The sequence below is a fragment of the Pediculus humanus genome, genomic scaffold (genome assembly GCF_000006295.1).
Source record: "Pediculus humanus corporis 1103172107383 genomic scaffold, whole genome shotgun sequence".
NCBI lineage: Eukaryota > Metazoa > Arthropoda > Insecta > Psocodea > Pediculidae > Pediculus > Pediculus humanus.
This window is the reverse complement of record NW_002987010.1, coordinates 1066906-1085796: the sequence shown is the minus strand read 5'-3', so window position 1 is coordinate 1085796 and position 18891 is coordinate 1066906. Positions and strand designations below refer to the sequence as shown.

At 23.3% G+C, this 18891-nt stretch overlaps 3 protein-coding genes across 3 annotated transcripts in view; 1 reads left to right on the top strand and 2 right to left on the bottom strand.

Annotated features, from left to right (window-relative positions):
* The window catches only part of Phum_PHUM035560 (uncharacterized protein), a gene marked incomplete at both ends in the record, with an annotated part of 2255 nt that extends 2000 nt beyond the window's left edge, over positions 1-255 (bottom strand). The window contains one exon of the mRNA XM_002423044.1: positions 240-255. Coding sequence (XP_002423089.1) covers positions 240-255 — 16 coding nt within the window. The remainder of the gene's footprint in view (positions 1-239) is intronic.
* Positions 256-1540: 1285 nt separating this feature from the next.
* Phum_PHUM035550 (ERGIC-53 protein precursor, putative) lies at positions 1541-4126 on the top strand (the record flags this gene model as incomplete). The annotated part of the gene is made up of 9 exons (XM_002423043.1): positions 1541-1712; positions 2175-2329; positions 2409-2581; positions 2669-2892; positions 2969-3119; positions 3203-3411; positions 3497-3683; positions 3775-3964; positions 4097-4126. 9 exons carry the CDS (start codon positions 1541-1543, stop codon positions 4124-4126), a joined length of 1491 nt encoding a protein of 496 aa, XP_002423088.1.
* A 5048-nt stretch (positions 4127-9174) lies between these two features.
* Positions 9175-16780, bottom strand: Phum_PHUM035540 (glutamate decarboxylase, putative; the record flags this gene model as incomplete). Its single annotated transcript, XM_002423042.1, has 10 exons — positions 9175-9348; positions 9436-9630; positions 9698-9847; positions 9926-10004; positions 12041-12095; positions 12185-12330; positions 12435-12633; positions 12724-12927; positions 16255-16488; positions 16750-16780. The coding sequence occupies 10 exons, from the start codon at positions 16778-16780 to the stop codon at positions 9175-9177; spliced, it is 1467 nt and encodes a 488-aa protein (XP_002423087.1).
* Positions 16781-18891: the final 2111 nt, after the last annotated feature.

Genomic DNA, 18891 nt, shown 5'->3' with positions numbered 1-18891 from the left:
TAATAAAAAATTTTTTTCATCATCTTATATAATAATGATGATTATAATAGTACAATAACCGTGGCGTTTATTAATAATTTGAATAAAAAAATAATAAATAAATAATAATAATAATTAGTTTTTTAAATAAAAATTAATTATTTTTTATTGTTTTAATATCAATATGTCATCCATATGCGAAAATATTTTTTCCAGAACAATTTTTTTTTTTTTTTTCTAACACAAAATATAATCTTAACTCGTTTTTTTTTTCATCTCTTTTATTAAATGACTAAGTTTTAAAAAATTTTTTTTTAATAACTAACGGTTAATAATTTGTTTTTCTTTTAGTTTTAAAAAAAAAAAAAAAAACCAGAAAATTTATTTTGTTTACATCGGTGGTATTCATCATCATCATCTCCATCTCACCACCATTTTAGTTTTTTGGTGTTTGTTTCTTAATTTAAAAAATAAATAAATAAATAATAATAATACAAGACACTTCTAGATTTATAATTATAAATCGAGAATTCTTTTTCCCCCCAAAAAAAACAAAATTTTAAAATAATAAAAAAATAAAATAAAATTTATACGTTTGATGACGTTGAACACATAGAAAAAATTTTTTTTTTTAACTTTTTATTACTAAGAGTACGCTGACACTAAAAAATAACTTTAAAAAAAATATTATTTACCTCCTTCAGTCCATTTTAACGATTCGACAATTAAAAAATAAAAAAAAATTATTAAAAAACCTAAATTATTTTTAAAAGAATTTAAATTTGATTTAATTAATAATACCATATTTTACTGGTACCACTTTCGGTGCCTTAGAATTTAAACTGAATCCAAATATTAAAAAAAATTCGAAAAGAGTTTTTTTTTAGGTACGTGATAGTTTATCGACGAATAACTAAAAAGTGATATCTTTAACGGATTTAAATAACCCGTTATCACGAAATGGAATTATACCATTTTGTATTTATTGTTGTGGTAAACATCCTTGGATTATGTTGGAAAGTGGTTTTTTTTTTTTACATATTAAACTTATACGTGTTTTTTTTTGTATTAAAAGAATCCCCGGCAAGGTGGACCAGACATTTATATGACATATATACAATTTCTTTGAATTTTTTTTTTTTTATCATTAATGGATTTCTTATTTATTTACTCCATTTACAATTTAATTTTTTAACAAAGGACACATCGTTTATTTACTCATCATCATCATCATCATTTTTTAGCATTGTATATAACCGTTAATCTATTTTTAAACATTTTTTATTTATTATTTTAATCGATTATAGATTAGATAAATTTATTTTATTAATTGTAGCGAAAACAAAAATAAATAAATAATTTTTTTTTATTGATATTAAATATCGTAAAAATAATAATAATTCGTTTATTTATTAAACGCATGGTAATAAAAATTTATGCTTGAAATGATTTAAAATTCCGCCATATTTGAATTGAAATTCGTTTCCTTTTTTAAAAAATAATTTGCCGTTATAAAGTTTTATTAAACGATAGCAAATCGTATTATATAAATTTATGAGCTATGGCGGCCGAAGTGAGGTGGTTATTTTACTTATTACCAATTTATATATTTGGATTAATATCTGGAACTATTGGAACTTTACCACATAGAAGATTTGAATATAAATATTCTTTTAAACCTCCTTATCTTGCTCAAAAAGATGGATCAGTTCCCTTTTGGGAATATGGTGGAAGTAAGTAACTTTATATGTTGTCTGTTATGACACGTCAGTGAAGAAAACGTGTTAAAAGAATTTTGTTTTTAACGGTGTTTTTATTACTATTTATTTTTATACGGTATTGTAAAAAATTTTTTATGTTATTTTAAGATATTTATTTAAATAAATATCATTTCCTTCATTTACAAGTCAATATTAAATTCGATTTTTTGTTGACATCAAGTTTTTTTTTTTTTTTTTTTTTTAAATTAAATGTACTTGAATTTAAAAAAGTTTAAAGTATGTTTTTAAAAAATTTACTCTTTTATTTATAATTCCATTGTAAAATTGATTTTTTTATTATTGTTTGATTTAATTATCTTGTTATAAAACGTTTATAAGGTTTATAAAACTTTATTAGTATTTAATATGATGTAAAACAATAAGTTGATAATTGATTTAATTAAAGGTATTATGTCTTCATTATCAATTTTTTAGATGCCATCGCTTCATCTGATAATGTCAGAATAGCTCCATCTTTAAAAAGTCAAAAAGGAGCTATTTGGACCAAATCCAAAACAAATTTCAAATGGTGGGAAGTAGAAATAGTTTTTCGAATTACTGGAAGAGGAAGATTAGGAGCTGATGGTCTCGTATGTAATCATTCTTTTCCTACCTTATTTATTTTTTTTAATTTTGAAAAATGTTTCAATGTTTCAAATAATTTTTTAGGCATTTTGGTACACTGCTAATAAAGGAAGCTACGATGGTACTGTTTTTGGATCATCTGATAAATGGGTTGGGTTGGGTGTTATGTTTGACTCTTTTGATAACGATAACAAACATAATAATCCTTACATCATGGCAGTAGTCAATGATGGAACTAGAGAATTTGATCATGCAAAGTATGGAAAAAAAAAAAAATATATCCCTGGAAAATCGTTATGCATAATTATGTTTGAATACATTACGATAATTTTTTTTTTTTTTAGTGATGGATCATCTCAACTGCTGGGAGGTTGCTTGAGAGATTTCAGGAATAAACCTTTCCCAACAAAAGCCAAAATAGAATATTATAATAATGTTTTAACTGTTTTATTCCATAATGGAATGACTTCAAATGACCAAGATTATGAAATGTGCTTCCGATATGAAAATGTTTATTTGCCTGAAGAGGGTTACTTTGGGTTATCAGCTGCGACTGGAGGTCTTGCTGGTGAGTTTATACATATTATATGCACCTCAATATTAATAAAAAATAAATTTTAAATAACTTTGATTTATAATATTAGACGATCACGACGTCATTCATTTCTTGACAACTTCATTACATCCACCTGGTCATGAACAACCATCAGCTCAAAAAGTTTCTGTCGAAGAACAGCAAAGATTAAATCAAGAATATCAAGAATATCAGAAAAAATTACAGGAACAACGGGATAGGTGCGTTTTTTTTTTTTTATTTTATTATAAAATTATGAGTGTTTGAGAAAAAAAAAAAAATTTTTTTTTTTATCTTTTTCCAGTTATCAACGAGAACATCCTGACGCAAAAAAAGATAAGGATGAATTTGGTGACTTTTTCGAGTCAGACAATCAAAGAGAATTGCGACAAATATTTTCAGTTCAAAGCCAAGTTTTTGACGTTCTTAAAGACCTTCATAAAAAATTAGATGAAATTATCGGTAGACAAGAAAGAACTCTTAGTCTTATATCTCATCAACCAATGCAAGTTGGTTAGTAATTTTTCTTAATTTTCAATCAGACAAATAACGAGTAATGAAATTAAAAGAAATGTAAAATGTTTTTTAGTTCCGCAAGGGTCTCCGCCTGGAACTCCTCCTCAAATGATCGATACCATAAATAGGCGCGAAGTAGATATGGTTTTGCAAAACCAAAATGCAATTATTCAAGTTGCCAGAGAAATTAGGGGTTTTGTAGGGGAGGTACACTCTAAGAGTGATATAATTTTGCAAAATCAAGCCAGACAACCAACTGCTCAAGTGCAGTCAGTTGGGTAAGAAAGTTTTTTTTTTTTTTTTTTTTTATTAATTCAAAGAAAAAAATTTTATTTTTATTATTATTATTTTTTTTTTCAGTTATGATATGGCATCTGTAGTAAATGAAATGAGAGAGGGACTCAATAATGTTAAACAAAGTTTAACTGTTATTATTCAAAGGTTGTCTAGCTCGGATTCTACCTGCCCTCCATGTTTATCCGCAACAACGTTTATAGTTTTTTCAGTTATTCAACTTATATTAATGTTGGGTTATTCAATTTACAGGCAAGTTTAATTTATATCAAAACATTTCCTTTCATTCAGGTTAAATTCTTAAAAAAAAAAAAAAAAAAAAAGATGGTAAGCAATAAATAATTGCTAACTCATTCACTTTTTTCTTTTTCTTTTTTGCAGAGATAAGCAGGAACAAAGAGCAAAGAAATTTTATTAGGAAGTCAAATACAGTAAATATTGTAAATTCACTTAGAATGGATGGATATTGGGGCAAATAAGTCAAAAAGTGATAATTTTTTTTTTATAAATTTTATTAAATTAACACAATGGCATTCACTCAGGGTATTGGCACATAATTAATTAGCCAATAGTTCATGTTTGAAAGATGTCAAGTTAAAAAAAAAAAAAAAAAAAAATTGATTTTAATCATTCCTTATGCGTTTAGAAGGATCGATCCGTGTGTTGCAATAAAGAAAAAAATTTTTTTTTTTTTTTTAAACTCGATTTAATTCCTTTAAATTATTATTATTATTTTTTTTTTTTTTAATTTAATCGCAATTATTATTTTATTACAACGCCTTTGAATACTTTTGTTGTATAATTGCAAAAAAAAATAAAATTGATATAAATTATATTATTTACATAGGGTTACAAATAAATTTTATTTTATTTTATGTTAAAACCAAATCGAAATTTTATTTTATTTTATTTATAATCGCGTACTAATATTGAAATTTTAAATTTAAATTTAAATAAATGGGAAATTATTATAAACCTGATGTTGTATACACGAATGATTGATAGAAAAAAAAAAAAAAAAAAAAAATTTATGAAAGAACTGTGAAGGAAATTTAAAGATTTCTTTTTTTTTTAAAAATAAAATTCAATTATTTAAAAACGTGATGAAATATTTTAAAATAAAAATTTTAGGGAAATAAAGGAATCAATAGTAGTAATGATAATAATAATAATAATAATAATAAATGAATAATATTTTAAAAGGTGTCAAATTAAATTGGGAATTATTTTTTTACTTTTTAGGTAGAAGCTAGTATAATATAAATATAAATTAATACGTGAATGGTTTAAACTGTATTTTATTCATAGGAAAATGGAAAAAATTAATAAGTACTTTGCTCGTTTAAAAAGAAAAAAAAAAAAGAAAAGTATTTTCTATTATTTGAAAAAAAAAAAAAATATATAAAAAAAAATTTTTATTTATTTATTTATTAATTCCTTTTCTTATACCTTATTGAAATTTTGATTTGAATTTTTATTAAAGTTGAAAATTAAATGAAATATATCAGAAGGAGGTATTTGATGTTGGATTGTTTGAGAAAAAATAAATAAATTTTATTGTTTTGCTGTGGAAAACGTTTAATTTATTTTCTTTCAAGTTAGACATGTTTCGAAAGTAGAGAAGCCAAATGAAAAATTTAAAAAAAAAATAAAATAATTAATTGTTTGCCTTATCTAGGATAATTGCAAAAACATTTCAAGTTTATTATTCAATTCGGCCTTAATGAATTTTTTGTGTGAACGATAATGATAACGAAAAAATTCAAAGTCAATTTAAATTTCGGTTTCGGAAAATAACATTTTCAAATTAAAAAAATTTTTACTGATAAATTAGTTGCTCCATTTTCAAAAAAATTTATCAAGAAATGTCGATGATTTAAGCATGTGATAGACTATCGCGCTATGACGTCACGTTAAAAATAGAACATTTGCTGCCGTTTGAAATTTTGCATCAAATTATTAGCCAATGAAAATATTTCTAACGGTTTTAAGTTAATGTTAATAATCGAGTGGTGTTTTTTATTTGTGGTGAGGACAATTATTGGATTTCAGGTAAGATTTTTTATTATATTAAAGCCATTTTACAATAATTATAGTGGATATATATTAATATTTATAAATATAAGTAAGATGGCGTGTAAAATTTGTTAAATAATTTTAGGCATACACGTTTAGATTTATCAACTACTTTATTGACTAAATTTCCAATATTTTTTATTTTTATTTTTATAATTGAACATAATATTATTAATTAATTATTAAATATTATTATTATTATTTCACGTTTTTTCTTAATCAATTGCAATTTAATAATAAATACATCAATATACATTGACATTGTTTTGGAAGACATTGGATTGTTGTTTTCAAAGAGGAATCCGATTAATTTTAATGGAAGACATTTTAAGTAATTGAACTCAGAATTATTTTAATATAGAGAGAAAGAATAAAGCAAAAAAGTAATTAATGGTACTTTTCATTTGCTTTTTTTTAAAAAAAAAAAAAAAAAATTTGATTGTAATAATATTTAAATTTTTTTATTACCTCAAATTAATTGACCAGATCGGAGTTCCTCTTTAAATATTGCTTAAGTTACAAATTTATACATTTATTCAAAAAAAAAATAAAATAATTTTTCATCACTCTTATGTTTTTACAACTTCTTGTACATACTAAAACAAAAAAAATGATAAAAAATAAATAATTTAAAAAAACAAAAAGTTGAAAATAAAAAAAAATTAACAAGCTTATTATTATTATTATCTCTCTTTCACCTACAATTGCCAAATTTTTTTTTTTAAACTGATCTTTAGTTATTATTTATAACTAAAAATCTTTTGTATTGACTAGATGCCCTGGAACTCTAAAAAAAAAAAAAAACTATATTAATAAAAAATAATAATAACTTAATAGATATAAAATAATAACTTAAAAAATTTGGCTCTTTCAAATTACAAGAGTATTTATTACCACAATATAAATAAATAAATAAAAAATTATAAACTTTTTACCAAAATCAAGTGTATACTTAATATCACAAAATTTGGAAGCACATAATTTCTTTTTTTTTTTTTATAATCTAAACAGTTCAGTTTTTAAATTTTCAATCTGCCAAAATTAAATCAATCATATTTAAAAAAAAAAAAAAAAAAAAAATTAATAAATAATACAACATAATAAATTATTTACAATTTAAATTCATTTACAGCCAGCAATTATGGCAAATTAAATAATATTTTAATGCATACTTATTTATTAATTATACAATATTATTTACTCTTTTATTCAATTTATGTTATTGTTATGAAAAAACAATCAAAACAAATAATTTAAACTTATTGATTCCATTACATATTTTTTATGATAAAAGAATAAATTAAATATAAAATAAATAAATCAAAAAAAATTAAATTAATTAATAATAATAATTGATTAACAAAATTCATTTGGCAGATTAAAAATATTCAACACATACATTTTTCCTTTTTTTTCCTCTCTTAATTATACATTTATAATAACGCATTTTTTTATTATTATTAATTATATTATACACACATAATTATTAAAATCAATTAACTTCATAGACGAATATATTAATATATTAATATATATATATATACACAGGATTTAATAAATACTGCAATTGATGTTGAGCACTAACCCATAAGCTAAATTAATAATTCTGATAATTTTTTATATTTTTTTTTTTTGTTTTACTTTTTAAAAATATATATTGTACTCACAGCATTCTTTTACATTAAAAAGGTAATAACTTTTTTTTAATTTTTTAACTTGAAAATATTTTTAAAAACAAAACGATAATAATAATAAATAAATAAATAATATAATACATAATAATAATACTTAAACCTTCTAAGGTTTAATAAATTTTATTATATATATGCATACAAATGCATATATAAATATATATATATATAACAACAATTATTGCATGCTACACATTTTTAAATAGCTTTTAACCAACATTCAAAAATAATAATATTAATTATATTTATTTAATATACAAAATATATTTTGTATATTAAGTTAAATAAATTAAAAAAAAAAAAAAGGAAAAAAAAAATTATGGATAATTGATCAATCAATCACACTTAATTTTTTTTTTTTTTCTTAAGAAGAGATAAAATTATTTTCATTGTTATTAATTTTACATAAAATAATAATAATATATATTAAAAACACCGGGTTTAAAGAAATAATAATAATAATTTTTTGTTTGAATTTTAATAATTAAAAAAAAATTAAAAAATTAAATTATTGTGTAAATTTTTTAAAAAAAATTTTAACTCTTCTTAACTAATTTTTTTTTTTACATTTCATATAACGTTAAGTCAATACTAAAAATAAATAAATTTCTATGTATATATATATATATATTTTCAATTAATTAAATAAAATAATAATAAAAAACAATATAAATCAACATATCATAATAATTTTTTTTTTTGGGAATCCCATACACAAAGTATAATAATAATAATTATTAAAACTCTGTGTTGAGATGTTTATAAACAAATAAATACTTTTATTTTTATTACTCTAATAATAATAATAATAATAATTTCTTTTTACTGTCATAGACCAACTCATAATATTTAATTTAAATATTTAACATCTTGCCATATAATTTTTTAACATCTAAAACAATATATATATATATATTTAAACATACTTATATTATTTTATATATATATATATATATAATATCAATAACAGTTTTTAACAAGCCATAATTTTATATAAATATTTATTCTTTTTTTTTATTAAAACAAAAACACTTAATAATTAATAATTTTTCATATGTTTTCAACTGATATTCTTTGTTGGACAAAATTGTCATAAAATAGTGATTTTCACAATTAGATTTTTTTTTAAATAAAAAAAAACATAAGAGATGATCATTATTATAAATTAATAATTTTATCATCAAAATAATTTTTAAATAAATAAATTTGTTTGTTAATGTGAAAATTAATTTTACAAAATATGAAAATATACATTTTCAGACTTATTAAAATCTAAATGAGTGTGAAAATCACTAATGATGATAATAATAATAATAAAAATCAAAGTAATTAATTTGATTAATTATTAACAATAAAATACTCACTTATTACTTTGATTTTTAAAACTATAATAATAATAAATTATTATTATTATTATTATTTTAATTATAATTTTAAGTTTTTTTCCCCTTTTTTTTTTTTAGATTTAAAACATTTGAGTGAAATTTTTTTTTTTTTTTTGGTATTTTGGTAACATTTATACTAAAATTATTTAAAATAATTTTTCTAATCTTTATCGATGTATGTTTTTTTTTTTTTTTTTGTTTAATGAAAATAATAATATTAAAAATATATATTTTAAATTCTTTTTAAGTTGGATTTTTTTTAAGTAAATAAAATAATAATAATACTTATGTGTGTTTTGTTTGGTTTTGTATTCTTACAGATCCCTACCTAAACGATCGATTTCTTGTAAAAGAAAATCCACGTCTTTTTCTGTAACAGCAGCACTCGATATTATATTTCGAAAAAAATTTGGACGACGATCATCTGGTTGGTATCCTACCATTAATGTACCTGCTTGCATCATTCTTCCTTTGATAATCGGGCACAGCTATATAAGAAAAAAAAAAAAAAAGTGAAAATATCTGAAAAGTTTGTAACTCGTTCTGCTATTAAAAAAAAAAATAAATGAACTCACATCTCCGAGTAATTTTTCTTTTTCTGGAGTATGCGGAGTGTTACGCAATCTTGGTGGTATGTACCAAAAGCTCACGTTAACCATTTCAGGTTCCAATATCAAATAATACTTATCGGACATTTCTTTGATTTTTTTAACCATGTATTCAGATAATTCCATTAAACGATCCATGTGTTTTTCAAATCCTTCATCTCCCTATTTAGTAAAACAAAAATTTTTCACAAAAGATGTCGTTTACAAAAAAAAAATAATTTTGTTTTACCTTGGCACGCCATTGAAGCCATAATTTAAAAATATCATTGTGTCGACCACATTGTATTACTTTATCTCCCGTATCATATTTCACATCGTACAATTTATCTTGCATGAATAAATACGCGGCATTCATATTATTACAACTCATTAAAAGTCCCTTTAAACAAAAAATTTATTTATTTGCAATAAATTTTTTAAAAAAAACGAATGATTAAAAAAAAACAAATCAACTCACATCTTCTTTGAAATGAATCGTAGAACATTGAAGCAAAGTTCCCATTAATTTATGAGGATTCCAAGTCAATGAATCCGCTCTGTAAATCACAAAACATTTATTTTTTATTTGCCAATAAATTGTATCCTACTTTTAAACATTTAATTTAAATGGAATAAAACGAAATTTTTGGTTAAATGAAAAAACAGAAATTTTCCCTCATTTCAAAACTAATCAGGTATCATATTTCAGGTATCGTATTTTAAAAGCGCCGAGCCTACCTAAAATTTAGTGAAAATCATGCGGGTTGAAATCTATAGAGGAGTCATTTAAATTCAAAACATTTGCAAAAAGTAATTTTTACTATCGGGGTAAGTTATTAAAAAAAATTTTTTTTTTTTTTTTTTAATATATATTCAAATTAATTTTTCTTTCGCCTCCCCCACCCCCCACCCCTCGTAAAAAACAAAAAAATCGATCAGTTTCGAAAAAATATTTTTTTTTTTTTTTTTTTTTTTACTTTAAGGATTAGGACACATTCGATAAATTTGTTTTTTGTTTATTTGAATACATTTAAATATTTGTTTAAAAAATAAAATTTGCTATCGTTAAAAAACATATTGTTTATATAAGGGGATTGAATTAGAGGGGTAGTTTTTGTTTTTTTTTTAAAATGTATTCTTCACACTTTATATTTAAACCCCATAAACCACTTTTTCACCTCGTCGTGTCAAAAGATTTTTTTTTTTTTTCGTTTCAAAACTCGCTTTTTAAAGTCATCAAATATTTCTATATTTTAAAAAAACGTTTATTTAATTATTATTATTATTATTAAAAAATTATTTATGACGTCATTCGACATATAACTTTTATATTTTGTTTGAATATTAATTTTTTCAAATTGTTCGATTTAATTAAAATGGATATCACAAAACGAATCATGAGTCGAAATTGTATTTATTAAAAAAAAAAAAAAAAAAAAAAAAAAAATCAACGATGAAAATCACGTTCGGTTAAAATTTTCCACCACCATTTTAAACATTTTAAACAGAATTTTCTTTTATGTTCATTTAAAAAAAAAAAAAAAAAAAAAAAACACCGGGACCGCAAGGCGGGTAAAAAAGGGCGTCATATGTTTTTACCCCTCCAAACAAAAAAAAAAAAAAAATACGGTTTTTTCTTTTTCCCCCTTCCGGAAAAACTTTGTTTTTATTCACTGAGTAAAAAAAAAAAAAAAAAGAAAATTGTAAAGTTTAACAAAGTAAAAGTTTGACAATAATTTATTTTAAATTGTTTCTAATATTATTAATTACTTAAATTTAAAATTGAGTGTTGTTGTTGTTGTTTGCAAAACAACGATTTTTTTTTTTTTAATTTAAGAAAAAAATCAATCGATCAATCAATCAATCAATAATTAATTTCCCATGTTTAACTTTTGATATGGTTTTAAATCGTTAAAAACACAAAAAGAAAAGTTTTACACATTAGAAGGGTTTAAATTAATCTACATTGATTGAAGTAATTGAATTGTAATGTAACTAATTAATCACAACAAAAAAAAACTGAAAAGGTTTCAAGGGTAAATATATATTATAGGGGAGGGGCTTGAGGTAAAAGATTAGGTGTTTAAAGTTAATTTTTTTTCTTTTTCTACTACCCTTATTATTATTATTATTAATATTTAAATAATTTGATTTTTTATTAATTTAATGCGTTAAAAATATTTTTTTCGATGAAATTTTATTTAAATGTTAGAAGGTGCGAGTTCTTTTGTTCTTTTTTTTTTTTTTTAAATTGAAAAATCATGTTTTATATAAAAAAAAATTTATTTTCTAGTGCCACGTGCTTAGGTTCCCATCTTTAATCATGAGCAGCTGTGAAATATGTCAATCTGTTTGAGCTTTTAGCGTTTGGGAGATTTTTTTTTTTTTTTTTTTTTCTAATAAATTTCAACCCTAAAAAGATCGCAGCAGCTTTTCTTCTTCTTTTTTATTTCTCTTTTATTAAAAAGAAATTTTTTCAAGCGTAATTTTGTAAGGTTCGTTGCTAATTACAATCGGGTGGTCGAATTATATTGAAAAAATAATGATAAATATTTCAAAAATTTTATAATTTGTGTTTAAGTAGGCTACTTACCTCTCGACTCCTTGAAATCTTGGATACCTGTATTTTCTCGAAAGTAGTAATCCACCTCCCCAAGCCGCCTATTTATTTAAAAAAAAATATTAGTATTTGACGAAGGAGTTATTATTATTATTATTTTCAAAAGAAGGAATATACTCACATCTACGTGGAGCCAACATCCATACTTTTGACAAACGTCTGCTATTTCATCGATTGGATCAAAAGCACCTAATACGGTTGTACCTGCTGTCGCGTTAACAAAAAATGGTATATGGCCCTGTGCCTTTCTTTCAATAATTAATCTCTCGAGTTCGGAAACAATCATTCGCCCTCTAAAAATCAAAAATATTTTAATTTAAAAAAAAAGGATTTGGAAAAAATTAATTTTGTGAAAAATTTTACAAACCTTTCATCGGAAGGAACTTCTACGCAGTGATCGGTTCCCAAGCCACACACGGAAGCGCAGCTTTTAATGGAATAATGACATTGATTGGAGGTGTACATGACCAATTGGCCAGGTATGGCAGATAAACCTTTTTCCTTGTAATAAGGAAACATTTTATGTCTTGCCGCCAAAAAAGCGTAAAGGTTGGATATCGAACCTCCTATCGAAATTTTAAAAATAAAACGTAAATAAATATAAAAGGTTTTAATTAATTTTTTAATTGTGGATATGGTTAAAGAAGTGTGTTTACCCGGAGCCAATATGGAATCTCCATTTTCCCATCCGGGTCCAATAATTTCTCTCATTTTTCGCATGACAACAGTTTCCATTAATATAAATACGGGAGCGATTTCATAAGTGAACATGTTTGTATTAGCTGTTGCAGTGAGCCATTCACCTGCCATTGATACTAAATCTAAACCGCAGGATAATTGATTGAAGAATCTTGGATGACCTATAAGGGCGTAATTAACAAATAAACTTTTAATTATTGTTTATAAAATAAAAAAAGTACAGAAAATTGAAAGAAATGAATTTTTCATAAACCTTTTAAAAAAAAAACTTGAAATTTTGATTAAATTTGAAAGAAAAATCAAGGAATGCAATTACAGAACCGGATACAGCTAAAATAAATGAAATAGGAAATGGAAAAATCTATAATGATATAAAATCAATTATTATCAAATTTTATTTATTTATTTATTTTTTTTTGTGAAATTAATTCAAATCTTTACAAACATGAAATTAAAAAAAAACAACAAACAACAAAAGATAGGGAAAAGAAAAGAAGACATTAAAAACATAAATGCCAAAAAGCATATTTGACGGTTCAAAAGACACAGCATACATGTATGGGAGGGATGAAAGTAGTCAGTCGTAAAATTGTTCCATGTTTGGACTGACAATGGATTAAGGATTAAAGTAAATCTGAAAGTGACGTTGATTGAGATCATTTTCTGTCTTTAATGTCTCTCTCTCTCTCTCTCTTGTAAATTCGTAAATCAACCTTTTTTTTTTTTCTGGAAGAAATTTTCGATTGGTAAATAATAATGACAATGCTCGTTTTTTTATTATTATCAATTATTATCAAATACGGAAAATAACGTCGTTAGTTGAATAAAAGTTACGTTATAAAATTGTAGAGAAAAATGATGAAACAGATCTTAAAAAAGGAAAATGAATGAAATGTGGCTGCCAACTTAACAACTAAAAATTAGATAAAGTGAAAAGAAAAAACGGAAATAATTTCGAATATTGCGAATGTATTGAAAACCACAATCGCAAAATGGAAAATTTAAAAGAGATTTTCAATGTGAAAAGGAAAAAAACTTTTTAAATGTGGAGGAATTGCTCACATGCGGAAAAGCTCATGTTCTCCAAAATATTTAGTTGAATAAAAAAAAAAAAAAAAATGATAAAAAAAAAAAAAAATGGTTGGTAGGAGTGTCATTATCACTTGGAAAACGTCATTTTTAACTTTAGATATTTTATATAGATATATCAAAATATTATTTCCTTTCAATATTTTATTATTATTATTATTATTATTATTATTATTATGAAAGAAAAATAATTTTCAGTTAGATATAAAAAAATGAAAAGGGATAATAGATTTAGGGGTTAAGATAAAAAAAAAAAAAAAAAGAACATTCCAGTGTTGTTCGATCATCAAGGCCCATTCCAAAAGTAAAGTGCAATATACTTTAAGGGCTGAAATCCAGATTATCTCACAGGAAGAGCAGCTTGTCCAAAGAAGATTGGGGGAGAAAAAAATTAATTCCCGGGAGTTTTCAACCGAAGCCCTGCCATTAATAAGGGTTATTTTGTATATAAGAATAGTTAAAGGCTTTCACTACCCTATTGAAAATTACATAATAAAAAAAAAAAAAAAAATTTCACCACACATTTAATTTATTTTAACATTAAATTTAAACCTGTTTTCTTTTTAAAAAAATTCACGGGAACGTTGCAATTCTTTTTCATAAAAAAGAAAATTTTAGAAACAAAAAATAACAATGAATTATTTAAATAACATAAAAACATAATTCGAAACAATAATAATTATTATTATTACTAAAAATTACTCTTGTTTTTTTTCTTATTGTGAATTTAAATTGTCTTTTTTTTTTTTTTTAAATGTTGTTGTTGTTGTTTTCTGATAACTAAAATAACTCGAAACCCTAATAATAATAATAATAATAATTTTTGTTGTTGTTTTTAAATACGAGAAAATAAAGGAAAGTAAAATGTTATGTTGGAAAAAAAAAAAAAAATTTAATAATAGAAAAAGTAAAGAAAACTTTAACAAGGTCTATTCACACATTTGTTATTAAGTTACTCTCCATGCACGTGACTTTCCACAATGTTATTAATAAACGTTTCAAAAAATGATTTAATTATGGTTTGACAACAATAACTAAATTTCCACGTGCACACGTGGTGAATTTATTATTATCATTTCACAAAATATACAATTTTTTTTGTGGAAAACAAAAAAAAGTAAAATTTTAATTTAAATCAAATTAAAAAAATTTATTACGAAAAAAGTAAAGGGGATGGGGTGGAGTTTAAAAAAAAAATAAAATAGGCACTAATTTTTGCGTTGAAGGTTAGATTTATAATAAAAAAAAAAAAAAAAAAAAAAAAAGGAAAACAATTTAACAAAAGGCATCCCTCTGGAATTACCCTCTAAAACCCATATGTTCCCCGTTATTTTAATTATTTTAAATCCCCCTCCAGACGACCATTTATCAAATAACTCCGTTATTACAAACCGATAAGTATAACACACAGAATCGACTTTTTGAAATTTCTAGTATGAGAAATGGGGGTTGGAGGACGGGGTGGGGAGAGGGAAGGGGAGAGAGAGAAAAAGAAAATAAAAAAATTCTTTTCCTCTGTAAAAAAAATTTTAATTTTCTCTTTTCTTTTTTTTTTTTAGATTTATCATCATCATCATCATCATCGTTCGGGGGGGAGGAATTATTAAAAAAAAGATCTGACGTCATTGAACATGGATGAAATTTTACTACGTCGAATTGAAATTATTACAATACGTGATTTTATATTCGGTGAGTTTTTTTTAATTTTTTTTTTTTAATTTTAACCCCAAAATGGGAAAGGGATGGTAAGCAAGGCGCGCCCCTACATATCTCGCACGCATAAAAAAAAAAAAAAAAAACTCTTTACAAAAAAGTTTCAGTTAATTCAAAATCCATTAGATTGAGACATGTAATCCTTGAGTGTAATTACGGTTGAGAAAATATGTTTTTGGTTGAGTGCTCATTGGCTAATGTAAGTGCTGTCAATTGCAGATTTTGATTCTAAATATTTTTTTTCACAGTTTTTCCAACGGAAAATTTTTTTCAAGTTTTTTTTCTTTAAAAATTTTCCTTTTTTGAAAACATTACAAATGTCTTTTTGCCGTTAGGGAATATTCGTATATAAAAAAAAAAATATTAAAGATTTTCCTTGATGGTATTTTTTTTTTTCATCCCTAGACTGACTGAGAGTGTTATATTCTTGTCAGTCTATAATATTTTTACTATATTTCTTATTTAACTATTATCCTTGCAAGGATTTGTCTTGTCACATTCAATGGGAAAAAGAAAAAAATAGGGTAGAATGATAGAGTTTATATTATAGAAAATCTTTTTCTTTTTTTTTTTTCTTTTTTTTTAAGTAATTGTTACGATTACGCGCAGACGTGGGAAAATCTTTTTTTCTTTTTTTCTTTCATTACAAATTTAAAAAAAACGTGGCAAAAGAAAAGTCAACTTACCCGTTCTTACTTGATTTTTTAATGTCGTGTGACAATCGTCCAAAAGTGTTTGTAATGATTTACCATTATTTGGAATTTCCAAATCTAAATTTTTAAACATTTCTTCGGGATGTTTAAAATTTAAAACTTTCATGTCTCTGTCGTTTGTTTCTTTAATGAATATGAAAAGAATTTCAAAAAGCTTTTGTAGAAATTCTTTTGTGACTGCATCGTTTTCGACGTAGGGAAATAAATCTAGAAAAAAAAAAAAAAAAATTGATACGTCATTAATTTATTAGTTGGAGTGTCGTAAGTAAACAATAAGTTTCGTTATGAAAGACTCATTCGAATTTTTCCCGCGTAATTAATCGCGACGAATTGAATTTTTTTTAAAGAAAATACGAAAAGAAATTAAATGATAACCCTCCCCCCCCGAAAAAAAAAGATAGAGAAAAAAGTTGAATTAATAAAAAAAAAAAGAAAAAAAAAATATTCAGATGGAAAATGTCTATTTACCCTTATCAAGTGGATATATTTCCCACCGCATCTTTTTTCTTTGGAGACTCTTAAGCTCCAGTTTATATCTCTCAAACACAGATTGTCAAGTGAGAGAAACACCCTTTTTTAGGAAGCTGTTGCAACAACAACAACAACAAAAACTCCCTTTTCTTTCCTTTAGCAAAAAAAAAAATTAGGGGTCGAATTTTTCTTCTTCCACTTTTTTTTTTAAAAAAAATTATTTAATCATTAATTAAAATGCTTTGGTAAAAATTAATTTTGACAAATTTTGCTATTAATAATGTGTTCAATTTTTGCTGGGGTTAATATTTATTAAAAATATCAATAAGTTATTACAAGCGTTTTTTTTTTATTTTAATTTTTTTTACATGGTATGAAAATGTTTTAATGAAAAATTTTAAAAAAAAAAAAAAGAAAAAATTTATTATTATTATTATTATTATTGTTTGTTATTCTCATCCCCCGCGTTCGTATGAAGGAATTTTGTAATTTAACCGTTTTCTTTCTGGAAAAATATTTCAAATATTGAGGGTACGAATGATGAAAGCATCTGTTTTGAATTTTCCAAACAAAAATATTTACGGAGTAAAATGTTGTGCCCCATTATAAAAAATTGTTTTCATTTTATTACGCCATTAATCACACTGAAATTGTTTTGCTACGAATCAAGTTTTTTCGAAAATTGAATAAAATTTATTTCATTTCGAGTAACATGAAATTAAAAATGTATAATTTTCTGAACGATATCAAAATTAAAATTTATTTTCTGGAAAATCTTTTTCTTTTTTTTTTTATATCCGAGATTAAATCTTATCAAGAGGGAAAACGAATGACGTTTTTTTTTTTTTTTTTAAATTTTTTTTCTATTGTAAATAATAATAATAATAATAATAAATTTTTTTTTTTATTCGAATAAGCTTTATCTAAGTGACTAATTTTCTAAAAGATTACATTTGTAATTTCCTTTTCGAACGGGAAAACCGGAAATCCATTCGTTTATTTTAGAGTATCTATCGTTTTGTTTCCCTCACCCTAATTCTAAAAGAATGAACATACGTAGTATGATGATGACGACTTTTGGTAGATATGATAAAAAAAAACAAAGAGATTTACGTTAAGAAAAAAAAAAAAGAAAATTTATTTACGGTTTTTTTAACTTTTTCCCTCATCCATTCATTCATTCATTCTATTATCATTTTATTACAAATCTATTTCCTTTTTGGTTATCCGACAAGGAAATTGAATCGAGATTTTTGAAAAATAATTCAAAAAAAAAAAAAAAAAAAATCATTAATTTTGTTCAAAAGTAAAAAAAAAAAATAAAATTTTCTTATTTCGGTGGGAAAAAAAAAAAAATTAGAAGATTAAGAAAAAAACCAAAATGGGGGAGGAAAAATAAACTAAAGTGAAAATTAATCTGGATTTAACCGAAAACATTTATTTCCATTTAAAAAAATGAAAAAAATGGATTTTTTTTTTACTTTACTTTATTTTACTTGACGGCCGTATAAATTACGTTTGAAAAAAATAAAAAAATTTAAATGAGGCAACAAGACGAATTTTTTTTTTTTTTTTACAGTTCGGAAAATTACTCTTATTAAAATTATAATCGAAAAAAAAAAAAATTTTCTTCAACGTTTTTCTCGTAAAAAATTTTATTTCAAAGTGTCATAAATCATAAAGTCAATATTTTTCATCCCTTATTGTGTTCCCTGCCACCTTCAGATCTTTTAACGATTTTCCCGTCGTCAGCTGTGTTCATGATTGTAGTAATAAAAAAAGGGAAAAAGCACGAAGGCAAACAAAAAAAAATTTTTTTTTAATCTTGGGGGGGGGGAGTTAATCTTAAAATTATGCATAATTGTTATTATACATAAAAAAAAAGGAGGATTTAGGTTAAAATAAATTTTTTTCCTTTTAAACAATAAATTTAATGACGTACTCGTGTTATTATTATTATTATTATTGAATTTAGTTTGGATTTTTTAAAATTGTTGCAACAGCTTACGAAGGTGGGTGTATTATTATTATTATTATTATTATACTTAATTAGAATTTTTTAATTAAATTAAATTAATTACCTGTGTATTTGAGCTGGGCAATTTCTTTGCTTAATTGTGGGGTTTTTCCGGAGGCCAT